This window comes from Ornithodoros turicata, chromosome 7 (assembly GCF_037126465.1).
Source record: "Ornithodoros turicata isolate Travis chromosome 7, ASM3712646v1, whole genome shotgun sequence".
In the NCBI taxonomy this organism is placed as follows: domain Eukaryota; kingdom Metazoa; phylum Arthropoda; class Arachnida; order Ixodida; family Argasidae; genus Ornithodoros; species Ornithodoros turicata.
Genome location: NC_088207.1, coordinates 25,990,583 through 26,003,776, shown reverse-complemented (window position 1 = coordinate 26,003,776; position 13,194 = coordinate 25,990,583). Strand labels below are relative to the sequence as shown.

The window sequence follows — 13,194 nt, the reverse complement described above, 5'->3', positions numbered from 1 at the left end:
GGCGCGGGCTCAGAATCAGAGCGTCGAACCGAACCGGAACCGAAAACCGGAATTATCCGGTATTTTTAGTTGGAACTGAACCGGAATTACTAGCGCCACCTTAGAGCTGAACTGGAACCGAACCGATCTAAAAACTTTGGTTACCAGTTCGGTTCGGGTTGTTGTGTGGTAGAGGGTGGTGTGGGGATTCCAGCTGTCTGCCTGCCTAGATTGGCAGCACGTTGCTCGGGGAAGGGCTGAAAGAGGGTCCTGTTGGTCGAAAAACAGAAATAAATGCATAAAAAACATAACTAAGCAATCTTGTATCATTTTTAGTGGCTACCTATAATTTTGTAGCGCATTAGAATCTCAAACCGGTTCCAAACCGATTTACAGCCTCTGAAACGGTTAATCGAACCCATATATGTGAGCTCGAACCCGAAATAAACCAAAAAAACGTTTCGGTTTGACGCTCTACTCAGAATACAGGAGGCTCTCGTTAACTCAAACTCTGATATTTTATACCTTTGGTTAATTCAAACAGATTTCAAGTTTTCGTTTAGCCTGTTATGTCGTCAGTGTATTCAAAAGCCGCTTGATTCAAGAGGTGCGTTTGCATAATTGACAGTTCTCACTTCCTCTTAAAACGTTCCTGGTGAAAGAAAACTGTTTCGGCGTGTTTGTGATGACATCTCTTGAGGCACCCCGCTTTTGGACACATTGCTCAGCTCCAGATGTATCCGTCTGCTAAAGAACAGTCTCATAAGGAACTGCTTGCATTGCCTGGCATTGAAAATTTTGTTTTGAGGACTCATGTACTGACTAATCAGTCAACCGCATATAAATTTCTTTTAAATGCCTCTACCTTTGTAAACTGTTGAATTCTTGGTTTAAAGATGTATGTTGTATGTGAAGCTACTACACATATAACAAACCATAATTTGGTCTTGCAATATACATTTAGATGAATTTCTTTTACGTAATTGATGCTTCCAATTATTCAAACAAAAACCTGTGGTCCCCTGGAGTTAATTAATGAGGGTCTACTGTATATGCTTGTGAATAAACTTCATTGAGCAAGTAGTAGATCATCCAATGTTGGTTACGAGCAGTAAGAAACAACACAAGTGCAAGTCTTTTGATAACTGTCACGCAAAGTACTGTAAACGTATTTTTATTCGCAATGTATTAACGTTCGCGAATCGCGCATTCAGTCATTTGCGAAATTATTCGCGAGTATTTAATTTCGCGATGCCAGGGCTGTTTCCTTTCGCGGGATAAACATCAAGCAGTGTTAGCGAGTACAATTTTTCATAATTTTTTAGCGGTCGCGAAATTCGCGAAAATTAATACATCGCGAATAAAAATACGTTTACAGTGGTTTACGCAGAATAATCTTAATCGAATTATCCTACAACATTGAGGGCTTCAGTGTGCACAATTTTCTAAAAATTTCAAACTTACTGAATTTAGTATGCGTGGCATGCTTTCTAATAAAAAAAAACAACAACACTAAAGTGTTTACACAAACCTCAAGAGTGTGCCCTCTTTCCTCGCAGTTCTTGAGAGCTCACAAGATGCAAGATCGAGACACGCTATCCGTACTGTCCCTAGACAGCGGAACGAGTGCCGATAGTAAGGAGCCCGTGTTTGTGGCAGCGGGGGACATTCGGAGACGTCTCTCGGACAACCTGCATGTTCCAAAGTGCATTGTCAAGGTAAAGCTAGCGTGAATCTAAAGAGAGATATCTTAGAGTGCTCACAGCGCTCACAATGCAAAAACCACCATTCCAGCGGGATCCAGAAGACCCTTCCGCCGCCGCTCTGAAGGAGCCCTGGGAAGAGAAGGTGCGGAGAATTCGAGAGGCCTCCCCCTACAGCCACTTGCCCGGCTGGCGTCTTCTGGCAGCCATTGTCAAGTGTGGAGACGATCTTCGTCAAGAACTCATGGTGTACCAGTTACTCAGCGTACTTCAGGTACGCCTATACTTCTGATACCACATACACGGACATACAGCTGTAGAGAGAGATAGTGTGTGTGTGTGGAGTAGAGGAGGAGAACGGCAATGCCTACAAACCATTGAGGTGAAAATATTGCATCTCAAAGGGAGCGGTATATATATATAGGGCCTGACTTTTTCAGGTTTTATTTTAGGCCAAATTCAGGGGGTAAATATCGGGTGATATTTTTCACTTGAAAATTCGGGTGTATTCGGGTTAAATCCCGCTACGGCATATTCTGTCGTCAGGAATTCGGGTGTATTCGGGTGATTTTTTTTTTAATAAAAATGTGTTTTAACATGGAACTAATGTTTAGCAATGTTATCAAACTTTATTTTAATGCATGCTTATGAGTGTGCCACGCGACCCAGATGTTTTCGGGTAGATTCGGGTTAAACCCGAATTTTACAGATTTCGTTCGGGGGGTAAATATCGGGCGGATACGGGTTTAACCCTAAAATGTCAGGCCCTATATATATACCGTACTTACTCGCATAATTTGCACGCTTTTTCTCCCAAAAAAAAAGTCGGGGAAAAGTTGTGGGTGTGCAAATTGCACAGGAACACTCACAACGATATTCAAACAACCCTATATCCCAAAATTGAATAGTATACCGGTCATGTGGGATCCCGGTAAAGCCAGTATCGACGTTTTCACTGCATTGCACAAGCGCGAAAGCAGAGCTGGCCTGCCGTGCCTGCCAGGCAGCCGGCGACGGTCAGCACAGGTGGAACAGCACAAAATATCCGGCCCACTGCCGCTTATCCAACCAGTGAAATACAGTGAGATGCTCCTGGAAGCCGCTGCTAGTCGCACTGAGGATCGAAAGCATGCTGTCTTCACCAACTTGGTCACGTTTGTTGTGCCTTCATAGCATGCTTGTCCAGTTTTCCTTTCTGCACCTGTTTTGTAGTACTAGTGGCAGTATCATCCATCGCGTCAACAGACCATCATCCAAACGCAGGACACAAACTGGCGTTGTGCCATTAGTTGTGAAGCAGGTACACACGGAGGGCACGGTAAAAACCATTTGGCACGCACAAACCAATCTCCGCAGTCACCGGGAGGCACTAGACCAGATATCCGCGCAGGAAGCAGCCGATTCCAAACTGGCATCCCATTCATTTTGTATCGCTGTCAAGGCAACAATATCTTCTATTCCGCTAAGAGAAACTTTGGCACATCAGTGCCCCTTTAGACAGTGTAAATTTCAATAGCTGTGCTGGGATCAGTTGCCCTGCACCGAGGCTCAATAACTGAGCAGGAATGAATTATGTGAGTCATTGTTGTGAGTATGGTGCAGCAGGGTTACTTCCCATTGAAATTAGTATGACATATGTTGTTTCAGAAAATCTGGGAACAGGAACACGTTCCTTTGTGGGTGCGGCCGTATCGCATCCTAGTCACCTCAGAAGACAGCGGCCTGGTGGAGCCCATCCTCAACACCATGTCCCTCCACCAGGTGAAGAAGCATTCGTCACAGCTGTCACTTCTCGAGTACTTTGTGCAAGAGTTTGGCGCTCCTACCACAGAAGGCTTTCTGTGTGCACAGCGGAACTTTGTTCACAGCTGTGCTGCCTACTGCCTTGTCTCCTACCTTGTTCAGGTCAAAGACAGGTAACAGTGTTTTTCTTTTTTTTTTCTTTCTTCTTCTTATTATTTTTTTGCAGTATTCTAGCTGCTCCCAAGTGACTGCCTATAGAGTGCAATTCTTCTACAGAGCATGTGCAATTTTTCCAGGCACAATGGCAATATTCTCTTAGATGGAGAGGGCCACATCATTCACATCGACTTTGGCTTCATTCTGTCATCTTCACCTAAAAACTTGGGCTTTGAAAATTCCCCTTTCAAACTCACACAGGAGTTTGTAGACGTAAGTTTTATTTTATTTTTATTTTTGTTGTTGTTGTTGTTCTTGTTCTTGCTGTTTGTTTGTTTTACAGCAACAGCTGTATATGTGGAGTTGAGCATCTGATAGTGTGAGCGGCACGGTGAGTGAACGCAAGCACCGTGCTGCGAAGGTGGTGTGATACGATCTTGAATGGTGGTGGTACCTTGATGGTATCATGTGAGGTGTGGTGATGGAGATTGTGGGAGTGGTGGAAAGCACAAGACGGGAGACCTTTATCCGGCGGGCGGCACAGATATATGTGGATGCAGTGGGTTGTGAAAAAAATGGACTTGAGCATTGTCTTTTCATTCACGCAACCAACATGCAGGATGGGCTCTTGTATCAGTTACGTTCTGTCTCGAAACGTGGACACCACTCTCACCGCTATATCCGTGGCTACATACTTAAGGCCCTCAGTTTTCCGCGATGACGCGATATCTCACGGAATCCTTCGTTTGGCACGGAATTTCGCGGAATTCTTTGTTTTGCACGAAAGTTCGCGGAGACCTGATTGGATTGAAGGATGCGATTGACGGAATGTGAACGGTTACAACGACGTGCAGTGTCTCGGGAGAAGTATTGCGCGCTCACGCACTTTCATTTCACATGGACAGCCCATGCTGCATGTTCGCAATATATATTGCCACACTTATTGTTTGATAACTGTGGTAACACACGGTTGACATCAAGGTCCCAATCAGTGCTTGGTCAACTTTCGTGAGCAATATGTCTACGGTGTGAGCCATCTACGTTGTGCATGCTAGGACTGATGTCAGAACTTTGACGAGGCGCAGGGTCCGAGGCGAGGCGCAGGGCTTCTCGATTATTCCCTGCCGAGAAGAGGCAGATCCAGACCCTCTGTTTATCGGGCGTAAAATGACTGTAAGGCACAATATTTTCCTTTGGTGATACGGTTCATCGAGGAAGTCTAACATGCATAACAGAAAGTGGAGGGTTGGGACCATTCATTATGGACCTATGTCCCCCGGTCACTTGCTTTCTAACCTACCTTTACGTAACAATCTTGCAGATTATATGATCATTATACCCTTCGGTTCTCCATCTTTCCTTAATCTCTTCTTCTCCGTCATTGTGTAGACTGTAATGTGCTACTTGATAAGCAAGGGTTCTGCTGCACACAAGAAATGTTCCGTCATGCATTTTTGTCGACTGCAGCCTTTACGTTTCTGACGAAATGTGGGCTTCGCTGTGGTTGTAATTTGTTCTCGTTCAACTACATGTGCACAGTGGGTGCACTTGGATATCCTGGTCTAAATGCGCTTGAAACTGCTCTCGTCGATGCAGGGCCATTTTGGCGGCAAACAAAGATTTCTGTCATCCAGCGTAAATAAATGTCTATGTCGACCTTTCACTTGCAGTAATTTCAGAGTGTAATTTTTTGACAGTTACGTGTGGGCACACATCAGTCGCTTTCCGTTAAACCGTACCGCTACTTTGTACGTACTTTTTCCGTGCTCCCATCAAGTACGCTTTAACCGGGAATTCTGCCGTAGCACAGTGCCACAGACAAGAACACCCCCCATCCCTCAAAGATCCCTAATCTTCCCCTGGGATATATGGGGAGAGGAGCTCTGACATATAACAACTGCATTCCAGGTGATGGGAGGCATGGGTTCGGACATGTTTGAATACTTCAAGATTCTCATGCTGCAAGGCCTGGTAGCGGCGAGAAAGCACCACGAGCGGATCCTCACCCTCGTGGAGATCCTGCAGGCCAACGCCCGCCTGCCCTGCTTTCAGAGGCACGGAGCGCTTGCCCTACGCACCCTCAGGGAGCGACTGCACCTGGGGATCCCCGAGGAGAAGCTGCACCTGCTGGTGGAGTCCCTCGTCGAGAGCAGCATGCATTCCCTCACCACTCGCCTCTACGACGGCTTCCAGTACTACACCAACGGCATCCACTAAAGGAGGTCTGCGTGACAAGTCCCCGCTCGGGGCGGCCCCCCCACAGTCTCGGAAGGGTTTGGAAAACGTAATAGAAAGTGAGGCTTCGCTGTGCTGTTGCTTTTATTTTGCGAGGAAGCTGCGAAGACATTCGCGACGGTGCTAAAACCTTAAGGGCGTGCTATCAGCTTGCGTGGGAAAGTAATAAAAAGGAGTGGCAGGGAGTCTTCCACGGTGGACATTCCAGGCACTTCTTTCTTTTTTTTTTCTTTTTTTTTTCAGCAGCAGTATTGAATTAATTTTTTTTTTTTGTTCTAGCATCCTCCCCGGCAACTATCTAGTGAGTGCGCTTCAGTGACTATAGAGACTACTTTTCTAGCTTTCTGTGGACAGTGTTAGATTCTCTGTGATCCCCTTTTTTTTATTGTATATGTTCGTACGAGGGGGGATCTTGTGGTCGTGTCCTGTGGAAGAACAGCGCAGCCTGACAATACATGCCACTTGAAACCTTCTCAAATGCTCTTTATAAATGATGACTAATATTATTAACTAATACACGATGGATAAATGAGGTCGTCTGAAGGTTTGTGTTCTTGATCGAAGGCATGCTTTGCACGTATATTTTCAGTTTTTGGCACGTTATACTTGCCGATGAAATGTTCCTCTGTCTCTGGTATATAGTTTTCTATCATAGAAGCAACTTCTCTGGTGAAAAAAAAAAAATCAATAAATAAATTTAGGCAAGAATAAATTTGCTGGGTATTTGCTTTTGCTATGAAAGCATCATATAAAGCTACAAAAAGAAAATGTTAGGATTTTTTGTTTGGATCTAGATTAGGTCTGTTCCAACAATGTAAATCAGGGTCTTGCAGATACTGGTAATACCAATGATTGGCTTGAGAATGGAGTGTGGATAATATAAGGCTGTGAATTCTTAATAACGGACTGAAAATAAAACTTGTAACTTATATAGACACAACCGGGCAAACCTGTATTAGCAAAGGCAACATCTAGTGTGGTTAAGAGAGTTTGTGGCAGCAATCTAACCTGTTGCAGGAGTTCTGATGCAGGAGAGATCTGGAACAGAGGGTACAGTTCGTATCACTCAGCATTCCTACTGAGACAGAAACAGTAGAAGGTACACTGTTCGACTAAGCCCCGCAGTGTGGTACACTGCAGGGACAGAAGACGAATGGTTGCATGCAGTAGCGTAGCCAGAAAAAATATTTTGGGAGGGATTCTATGGGAACTTTATATGGTATCTTGTATAGCTTTATGGCGCTGACAAAATTATGCGAATTCTGACTGAATTGTTGCTTTTAGCTTGTTGACGGCAGCAGAGGAGATTTTTACAACCTTGTCACATGTCTCGAAAATTCAGACTCTGTTCTCATTCAGTCATTGAGAGACGGTGCAGAAGTACAGATTACATGCAGTGGAAGAAAAGCAAAGCCAGATATGAGAACTATTATGAGAAAATGTAGCTTTTTATGAGTGCAGACAAGAGCCCAACAACAACAACTACTGTCTGGTGTCTTGAAAACAGTTATTTATGTCTTGTTGCAATCATATTGAGACAGTAATTTTTGTACATCACTCGAAGCGTTTTTTCTTTTCTTTCACGGGTCGTGCTGGGATGTGTGGTTTTCATTGATATGTGCGTGGAAGTTACCTGTAGAATATTTCTGAACCTTTTTGAACCTGAACCCGCAATTATCTTTCTAAATTGTTGTGATACAGTCTTCTCTCTGGTTTCCCTTGTGCCCAAGATGAAATGGAGAGGTGATAGCATGCCCACTATGTTCAGTGACCGGCTCATGTACAGTCGTTCACAATATAATGTGGGCCATACCATTCACACTAAGGCCTATGGCGTATGATTGAAAGTGTGATACGGGCAGTGGACACCATTTTCTCATGGAACTATCAAATTTGCTACGGACTGTCATAATCCACATCGTGCTGTCACCAAGTGTATATATTGTCTTGCGCTGCAACTGCATTGTAGCATGGGGAGAGATTTCGCTTGGAACCAGATTTGTTGCCATTCCCACCTTGTCACATGCTTTGTATCAAAAGGATGGAACTTGTTCCTCCATTTTGTAGAATTACATGAGCACTTTGCACAGAGTAGGACAATGTCCTGCACAACGGCATGGTACAGTGCTGGACAAAAGTTTACGGAACATTCCTTCCTCAGACTGGCACGCTAGCTGTGAGTGGCACCGTACCGACCCCGTACATAAGTAAATAAATAACTCCGTAAGTAAACTCCGTAAATAAGTCCGTACGGTCCCATTCGCTGCTAGCGTGTCACTCTGAGGAAGGAATGTGCCGGAGTGTGTTCCGTAAACTTCTGTCCAGCGCTGCATGCGCGTACGAGCATTTCTGCCTGAGAGGGCTTGTACATATGTTTAAAAAAAAACATTGTTGATACAGGTAGGTTGTGTGTATCATGCACTGCCTTGTACATACTAACATAGCCTTCCCAGTATTCTTCACATGCAACTTTCGAATGAATTACACCTCCACGGAATGCGAGTTTACTTGCACTATTATTATACGAATGCTTTGTGGCACTTCCGGCAATTCTACGGTGCCGTCCAGGGTTTGAGAATGAGTGTCTTAGATTTCTTCGAGTGCGCAAAAGGCATTGCCAGTTTTAACCAACTTTACATTCGCTTTAGTTCATAGTTACCAAAGAGTTCAGTAGTCCTACCAGGGTTGTTGCTGTGACCTCAGCATGATTGCGGAGATACAGACGTGACGCCGAACTCTCAACTGCAAAATTTACCACAACATCCTTAGGGCCTTGTGTTTCTGGGATTCGTTTCAGGCGCTATAAAACGGTAAAGTCTGGCGATAGGACTTGATGGAAAAACAGATTTTCATTTCTCGTACTGAATGCACAGTGCCTAGCATTCTCCGGTGCCCATATTGGTAGCTGAATTGGGGATAAAAATGGGTTTTACCCCAAAAACGCGAGGCTCTAAACATCATGCATTTGAATACTCTCGAACCTGTTGCTGCTCCTGTAGTGACCTCTGCTGGCATCTGATCAGATAGTTCATTTTCCCGCACTTAACCTGCCAGATACGATAGTTCTGCTGGTGACAAAGCCACAGAGAGTACTAACACAATGCAAGGGGGCTGATATAACAAGATCTGAAGCTCTTCCTTTATCACTCATAACTACTACTTTATCGCAGTTTACAATTGTGCCTGTTCTAGCAAAGGACTGGGAGCTTCCACACTCTCCGCAGTGAACTGATGAGTCCCCCCGAAAACATGCCTACTGGGGATGCCAGTGTTCTCTTAGCCTTCCATACAACACGCTAAACAACAGATTTAACGGCCGTGTTTCCACTCCGCCCTAAGGGATCCCTCATGCTAATAAGTACTACGCCAGTTGAGTGTTCAGTGTCATGCTGTCTGTGTCTTTCTTGCCCGTGTTCGCTCGCACTGTTAAGACGATGTTGAGTCCAGCTGTCTGTTCTTTCCCCTTTTGTTTCTCCCCTTTCTTTTCTCCCCTTTCTTTCCCTTTTCTTTTCTCCCCTTTCTTTACTTGTGTTGTGACTTGTTACCTCAGACTTAGTGTAGGATAGTTTACTCAAAAAGGGAAAGTTGTGCGAGTTTATGAGGTGAGGGCAGTTTTTGTGAATGAGTTCCGTCCAATCCATCCACTGCTGCTTCTCATAAGCAGCTAACAAAAGCCTAACACTGGTAAATCGGTTGCGACTCGTTGCGCGTTCCGAACCTTACGTGCTCTTCTTTGTGGCAAGTGCCTCCAACATGAAAGGAGAAACCCCTTAGCTCCATTGAACAGAATCAGTCATGTTGATTTGAGCAAATCGCTTGTTTTCGTGAAAATTTGTTGAACAAATATTTGTAGTGCACTACAACTTGTATTATAGCACTTGATATGATATGATGGTTGTTCCAGTTAAAATGCATGTACATATTTCTTCCAGACTTTTAATGCCGATAATGTGATGCGAGTGGAATAGAATGCACACACTTAGAGTCTTGTGTCTTGGGGTTAAGCCCAGTAAAGCTTGTTTTTACCCCACGATTTGCATCAGCATCACCAGGGGTAAAACCAGAAAATCCCAGAAATGAACTTTCCAAAGTGCTAATTCAACCACCAACGCAGGCACTGGAGAACACACGCACTGCACATGTAGCACTGCCGCTCGGCATGTCGTGCTCGCCAGAAATGCAAAATGCACTCTTTATTTATTTACCTCCCAAAAATTTGCTTTTCCGCCTGATATGTGCCCGTGTAGCCAGATGTTACCCAATTTTAAAGCTCACGAAATAAAACCTGATTTTTACTCGCCAATTTTTGAAAAACATATATTGACCCTCGTTTGTATTTCAGGTTTTCTGTTTTTTGAAAATCTTGAAAGTGGGGGCGGTCTTTCAGGAGCCGTAAAACCGGGTAAATTTTGGCGATATCTGATGGGAAAATCAGATTTTTGGGTAAGAAACTAAATAAAAAGCGCATTTCAGATAAACATGAGATGCTGAGTGGCTGCGCTGAATGCACAATGCTCAGCGTTCTCCAGCTGAATCTTCTCTTATGGCAAGTTCGTTTTCGAAGTTTTACCTACGTGACAAGGATGCAAATTGGAGGGGGGTGTACTGGTTCTACCAAGTTTATCCCTGAAACACGAGGCTCTACACACGCAGTGTAGATACATCACCACAGAAACCCATTCAGATACTGTGCCAAGTTCTTTTTACTGCTAGTAGTCTCCCTTCCCTCGCTTGCACTGTTATGTACATAAAACTTAATGATCCACGCCCGTAGAGTACCCACTGCAGAATAGCTTGCTCAAAAGGTTTCTGCAACCGGGCAAAATACTTCCGTGCCTCTGTACGACGATGCGGCTGTGTTTCGACGCAGACAGATTTGTCCTGTTTTAGCTCAATCTTCGTAGGTGCTATATGGACGCGTTACGTTCTGCTTTGGGTCGTCGTCAAAGCAGCGGTGGCTAAGTGTAATATCCCTTTTGTGGTCATATGTGGGTACTTACTGTCTCTCCCTGTCTATCAATTTGTGCCTCGTTCTTCAAACAAAACAAAAAATGCGCGGCTTTTCGACGGGCGAGAGAGGCTGATTTCTTCTTTTTCAAATGTAACATCAATGCAAACCTGCAATTTATGGGAGCTATCAAATGCAATCAATGCAAGAGTGGCTGACTGTGTGAGTTGAGTACCTTGCGCTAAAACTGTTAGGAGCACCTTTGCGTTTGTCCTACGTTGAGGTTACACAGTAAGGGATGTTGGAATTACAGAAACCACAAAGAATGAGGTACCCGAAAACAAAATTTAATGTGTGACGAGATGTCGTGCGGTGCTCTGTGAGGCTCTGCACGAAAGCGTGTCACGCGTTACAGTCATTTTCGGGCGCTTCGTTCGTTGTATCTCTGGTTGTCTCGATGCCTCCCGCAGCTGGACTGAGCTATGTTTGTCCTTCTACGCTTGAATTACCAACCAAGCTAGAACTCGGGAATACATGTTGTGTTCCTAAAACCATATTGTTTGTGTGACTTTTTTAATATATACGGATCTATGTACAGTATGCTTTGTACGGTCGTCTCCTTTTGTGAAACTTCTAAGACATAACTAGAGCCTGAAGTTTTTGGGAATTTTTTTTTTTTTTTTTTTTCTAAATCCGGGGGCCAAAAATCGGGTAAATAAAAATGTGCTCTAAATTCATGCGAATGCAGGTGAAAAAATTTCGAGTATGCAAGATTCGTGGAGAAATTGGGCTCAGTCACTCAAACTAACTGTACTGGTTCGGTACAAACTGTGATGCAACTGTATTTGCTGTCAAACATGTTAGTGTGCATTCCTAGAGACGTCTCAGTGAGGGCAATTTGCCAGGTAAAGATCGGGTTTCACAAGTAAGGAGACAACCTCAGTTCGGGGTGCAAATTCAGGGAAGAACCAGGCTAAACCCTAAAACTTCAGGCTCTAATTACATAACGCATCAGTTAATAACAGTGTCCCTACACCCTAGGCAAGGTAGTCGAATAAATGTTGGCACAAGACTTTGGATGCTACTAGATGAGAAAGAGCAGCTAAGCTGCTTCACATATTGTACATAGAGGTATTTTTTATTTACTCCCATACTGTACATATCTTCTTCTTGGATAGTGTATACTTTTCTTTTGTATTGTAGGGCTGAGCAAATATACCCTCGGATTACAGCCTCGTCAGTTGTACGCCATCTCCTAAGAAGTGCCACTCTGTGTTTACTTCTACATTGTATATATGTCCCTGCTTTATTCGGTGCAGAGGTAATATTAGGTGACTGTGACAACAGTGACCTTGTCTTGCCATGGTGATGGCTCACTCGTACGGCGGAAGCCAATATAGTTGAGATTTTGCATCTGTCGTGCACTTCAAAATTGGTGAAAGCAACTGTTCTAGAAATGTACGTAGATGCAGTACACACACTGATGTGACTCAGAACTTTGTGTATTCCATCCATTCTTTTATGCTACTGAATATAATGAGTGTTCGTTTCACATTCAGAGTGGCACTTCAGTGGAGTGCCTACAGAATACTACATACCCTATGCCAAACTCTGTACATACAGTGATACGTGTGGTGCAAATCAGCAAGCTTTAAATTTCCATTGCTGTTGTTTTAACATCTTTCTTTTTTTGTAGCGCAAAAAAAAGGCCATTAAACACAGAACATAATTTGACAGTGCTTCTGAGCTTCCTCCTTTGCCACCAAGGCTGCTAAAATATTACTGTTCCCTGCTCTAATGTAGGAGTTGTTTTTCCTTGCATTGCATAAGCTCACTTTCTTAGAGTAACCTGCCTGCCTATCAAAAAGGTGACAGGTTGGATCACAGAACATAGATTTGAATGTTCAACGTGGAACATTACAAAATATTAAAGGTAATTATCGAACGAATTACAAGAGTCAAGGGTACAAGTACACTGACACACTATGTAAACATTTGTACAGCCCAATGTAAGCACTGATGAACAGCTTGCCCTCTTTCCTAAGCGCTCACGCTTATATCTATGTATGCGTACTCCTGCTATGTTTGCTACGCTGCACACCCGAACAGCTGGAGGGCTCTCATGATATTGCTGTTGCATAGCTTGCTTGCTTGTGGATGATATGTATCTTTTTTATTCCCTTTTTCCACATGTATATTGCAACATATGTACAACAGTGCTGTTGTAGCTTTCTGTACTGCTTGTAACAGGAAAACTTTTCTACAGAAACAGAAATGCTATTTGGGAGCATTGAGCATTCTTTCTTGTTGTTCTTCACATGTACAGTGCTATACAGGTACAACTAGATGCATTTCGGTACTCCAGTTGCTTGTGTGCTTTCTTACACGTTCCGAGGAGCAGTGATGAAATCATGGTGCGGTGTCGTACAG

At 43.8% G+C, this 13,194-nt stretch overlaps 1 protein-coding gene across 2 annotated transcripts in view; it reads left to right on the top strand.

Annotated features, from left to right (window-relative positions):
- The window catches only part of LOC135400706 (phosphatidylinositol 4-kinase beta-like), a 30,376-nt gene extending 17,252 nt beyond the window's left edge, over positions 1 to 13,124 (top strand). For both annotated transcript variants that reach the window (XM_064632565.1, XM_064632564.1), the window contains exons 11-15: positions 1,539 to 1,697; positions 1,774 to 1,956; positions 3,330 to 3,598; positions 3,722 to 3,854; positions 5,490 to 13,124. In XM_064632565.1, the coding sequence (XP_064488635.1) occupies positions 1,539 to 1,697; positions 1,774 to 1,956; positions 3,330 to 3,598; positions 3,722 to 3,854; positions 5,490 to 5,798 (1,053 nt within the window). In that variant the 3' untranslated portion in view covers positions 5,799 to 13,124. The remainder of the gene's footprint in view (positions 1 to 1,538; positions 1,698 to 1,773; positions 1,957 to 3,329; positions 3,599 to 3,721; positions 3,855 to 5,489) is intronic.
- Positions 13,125 to 13,194: the final 70 nt, after the last annotated feature.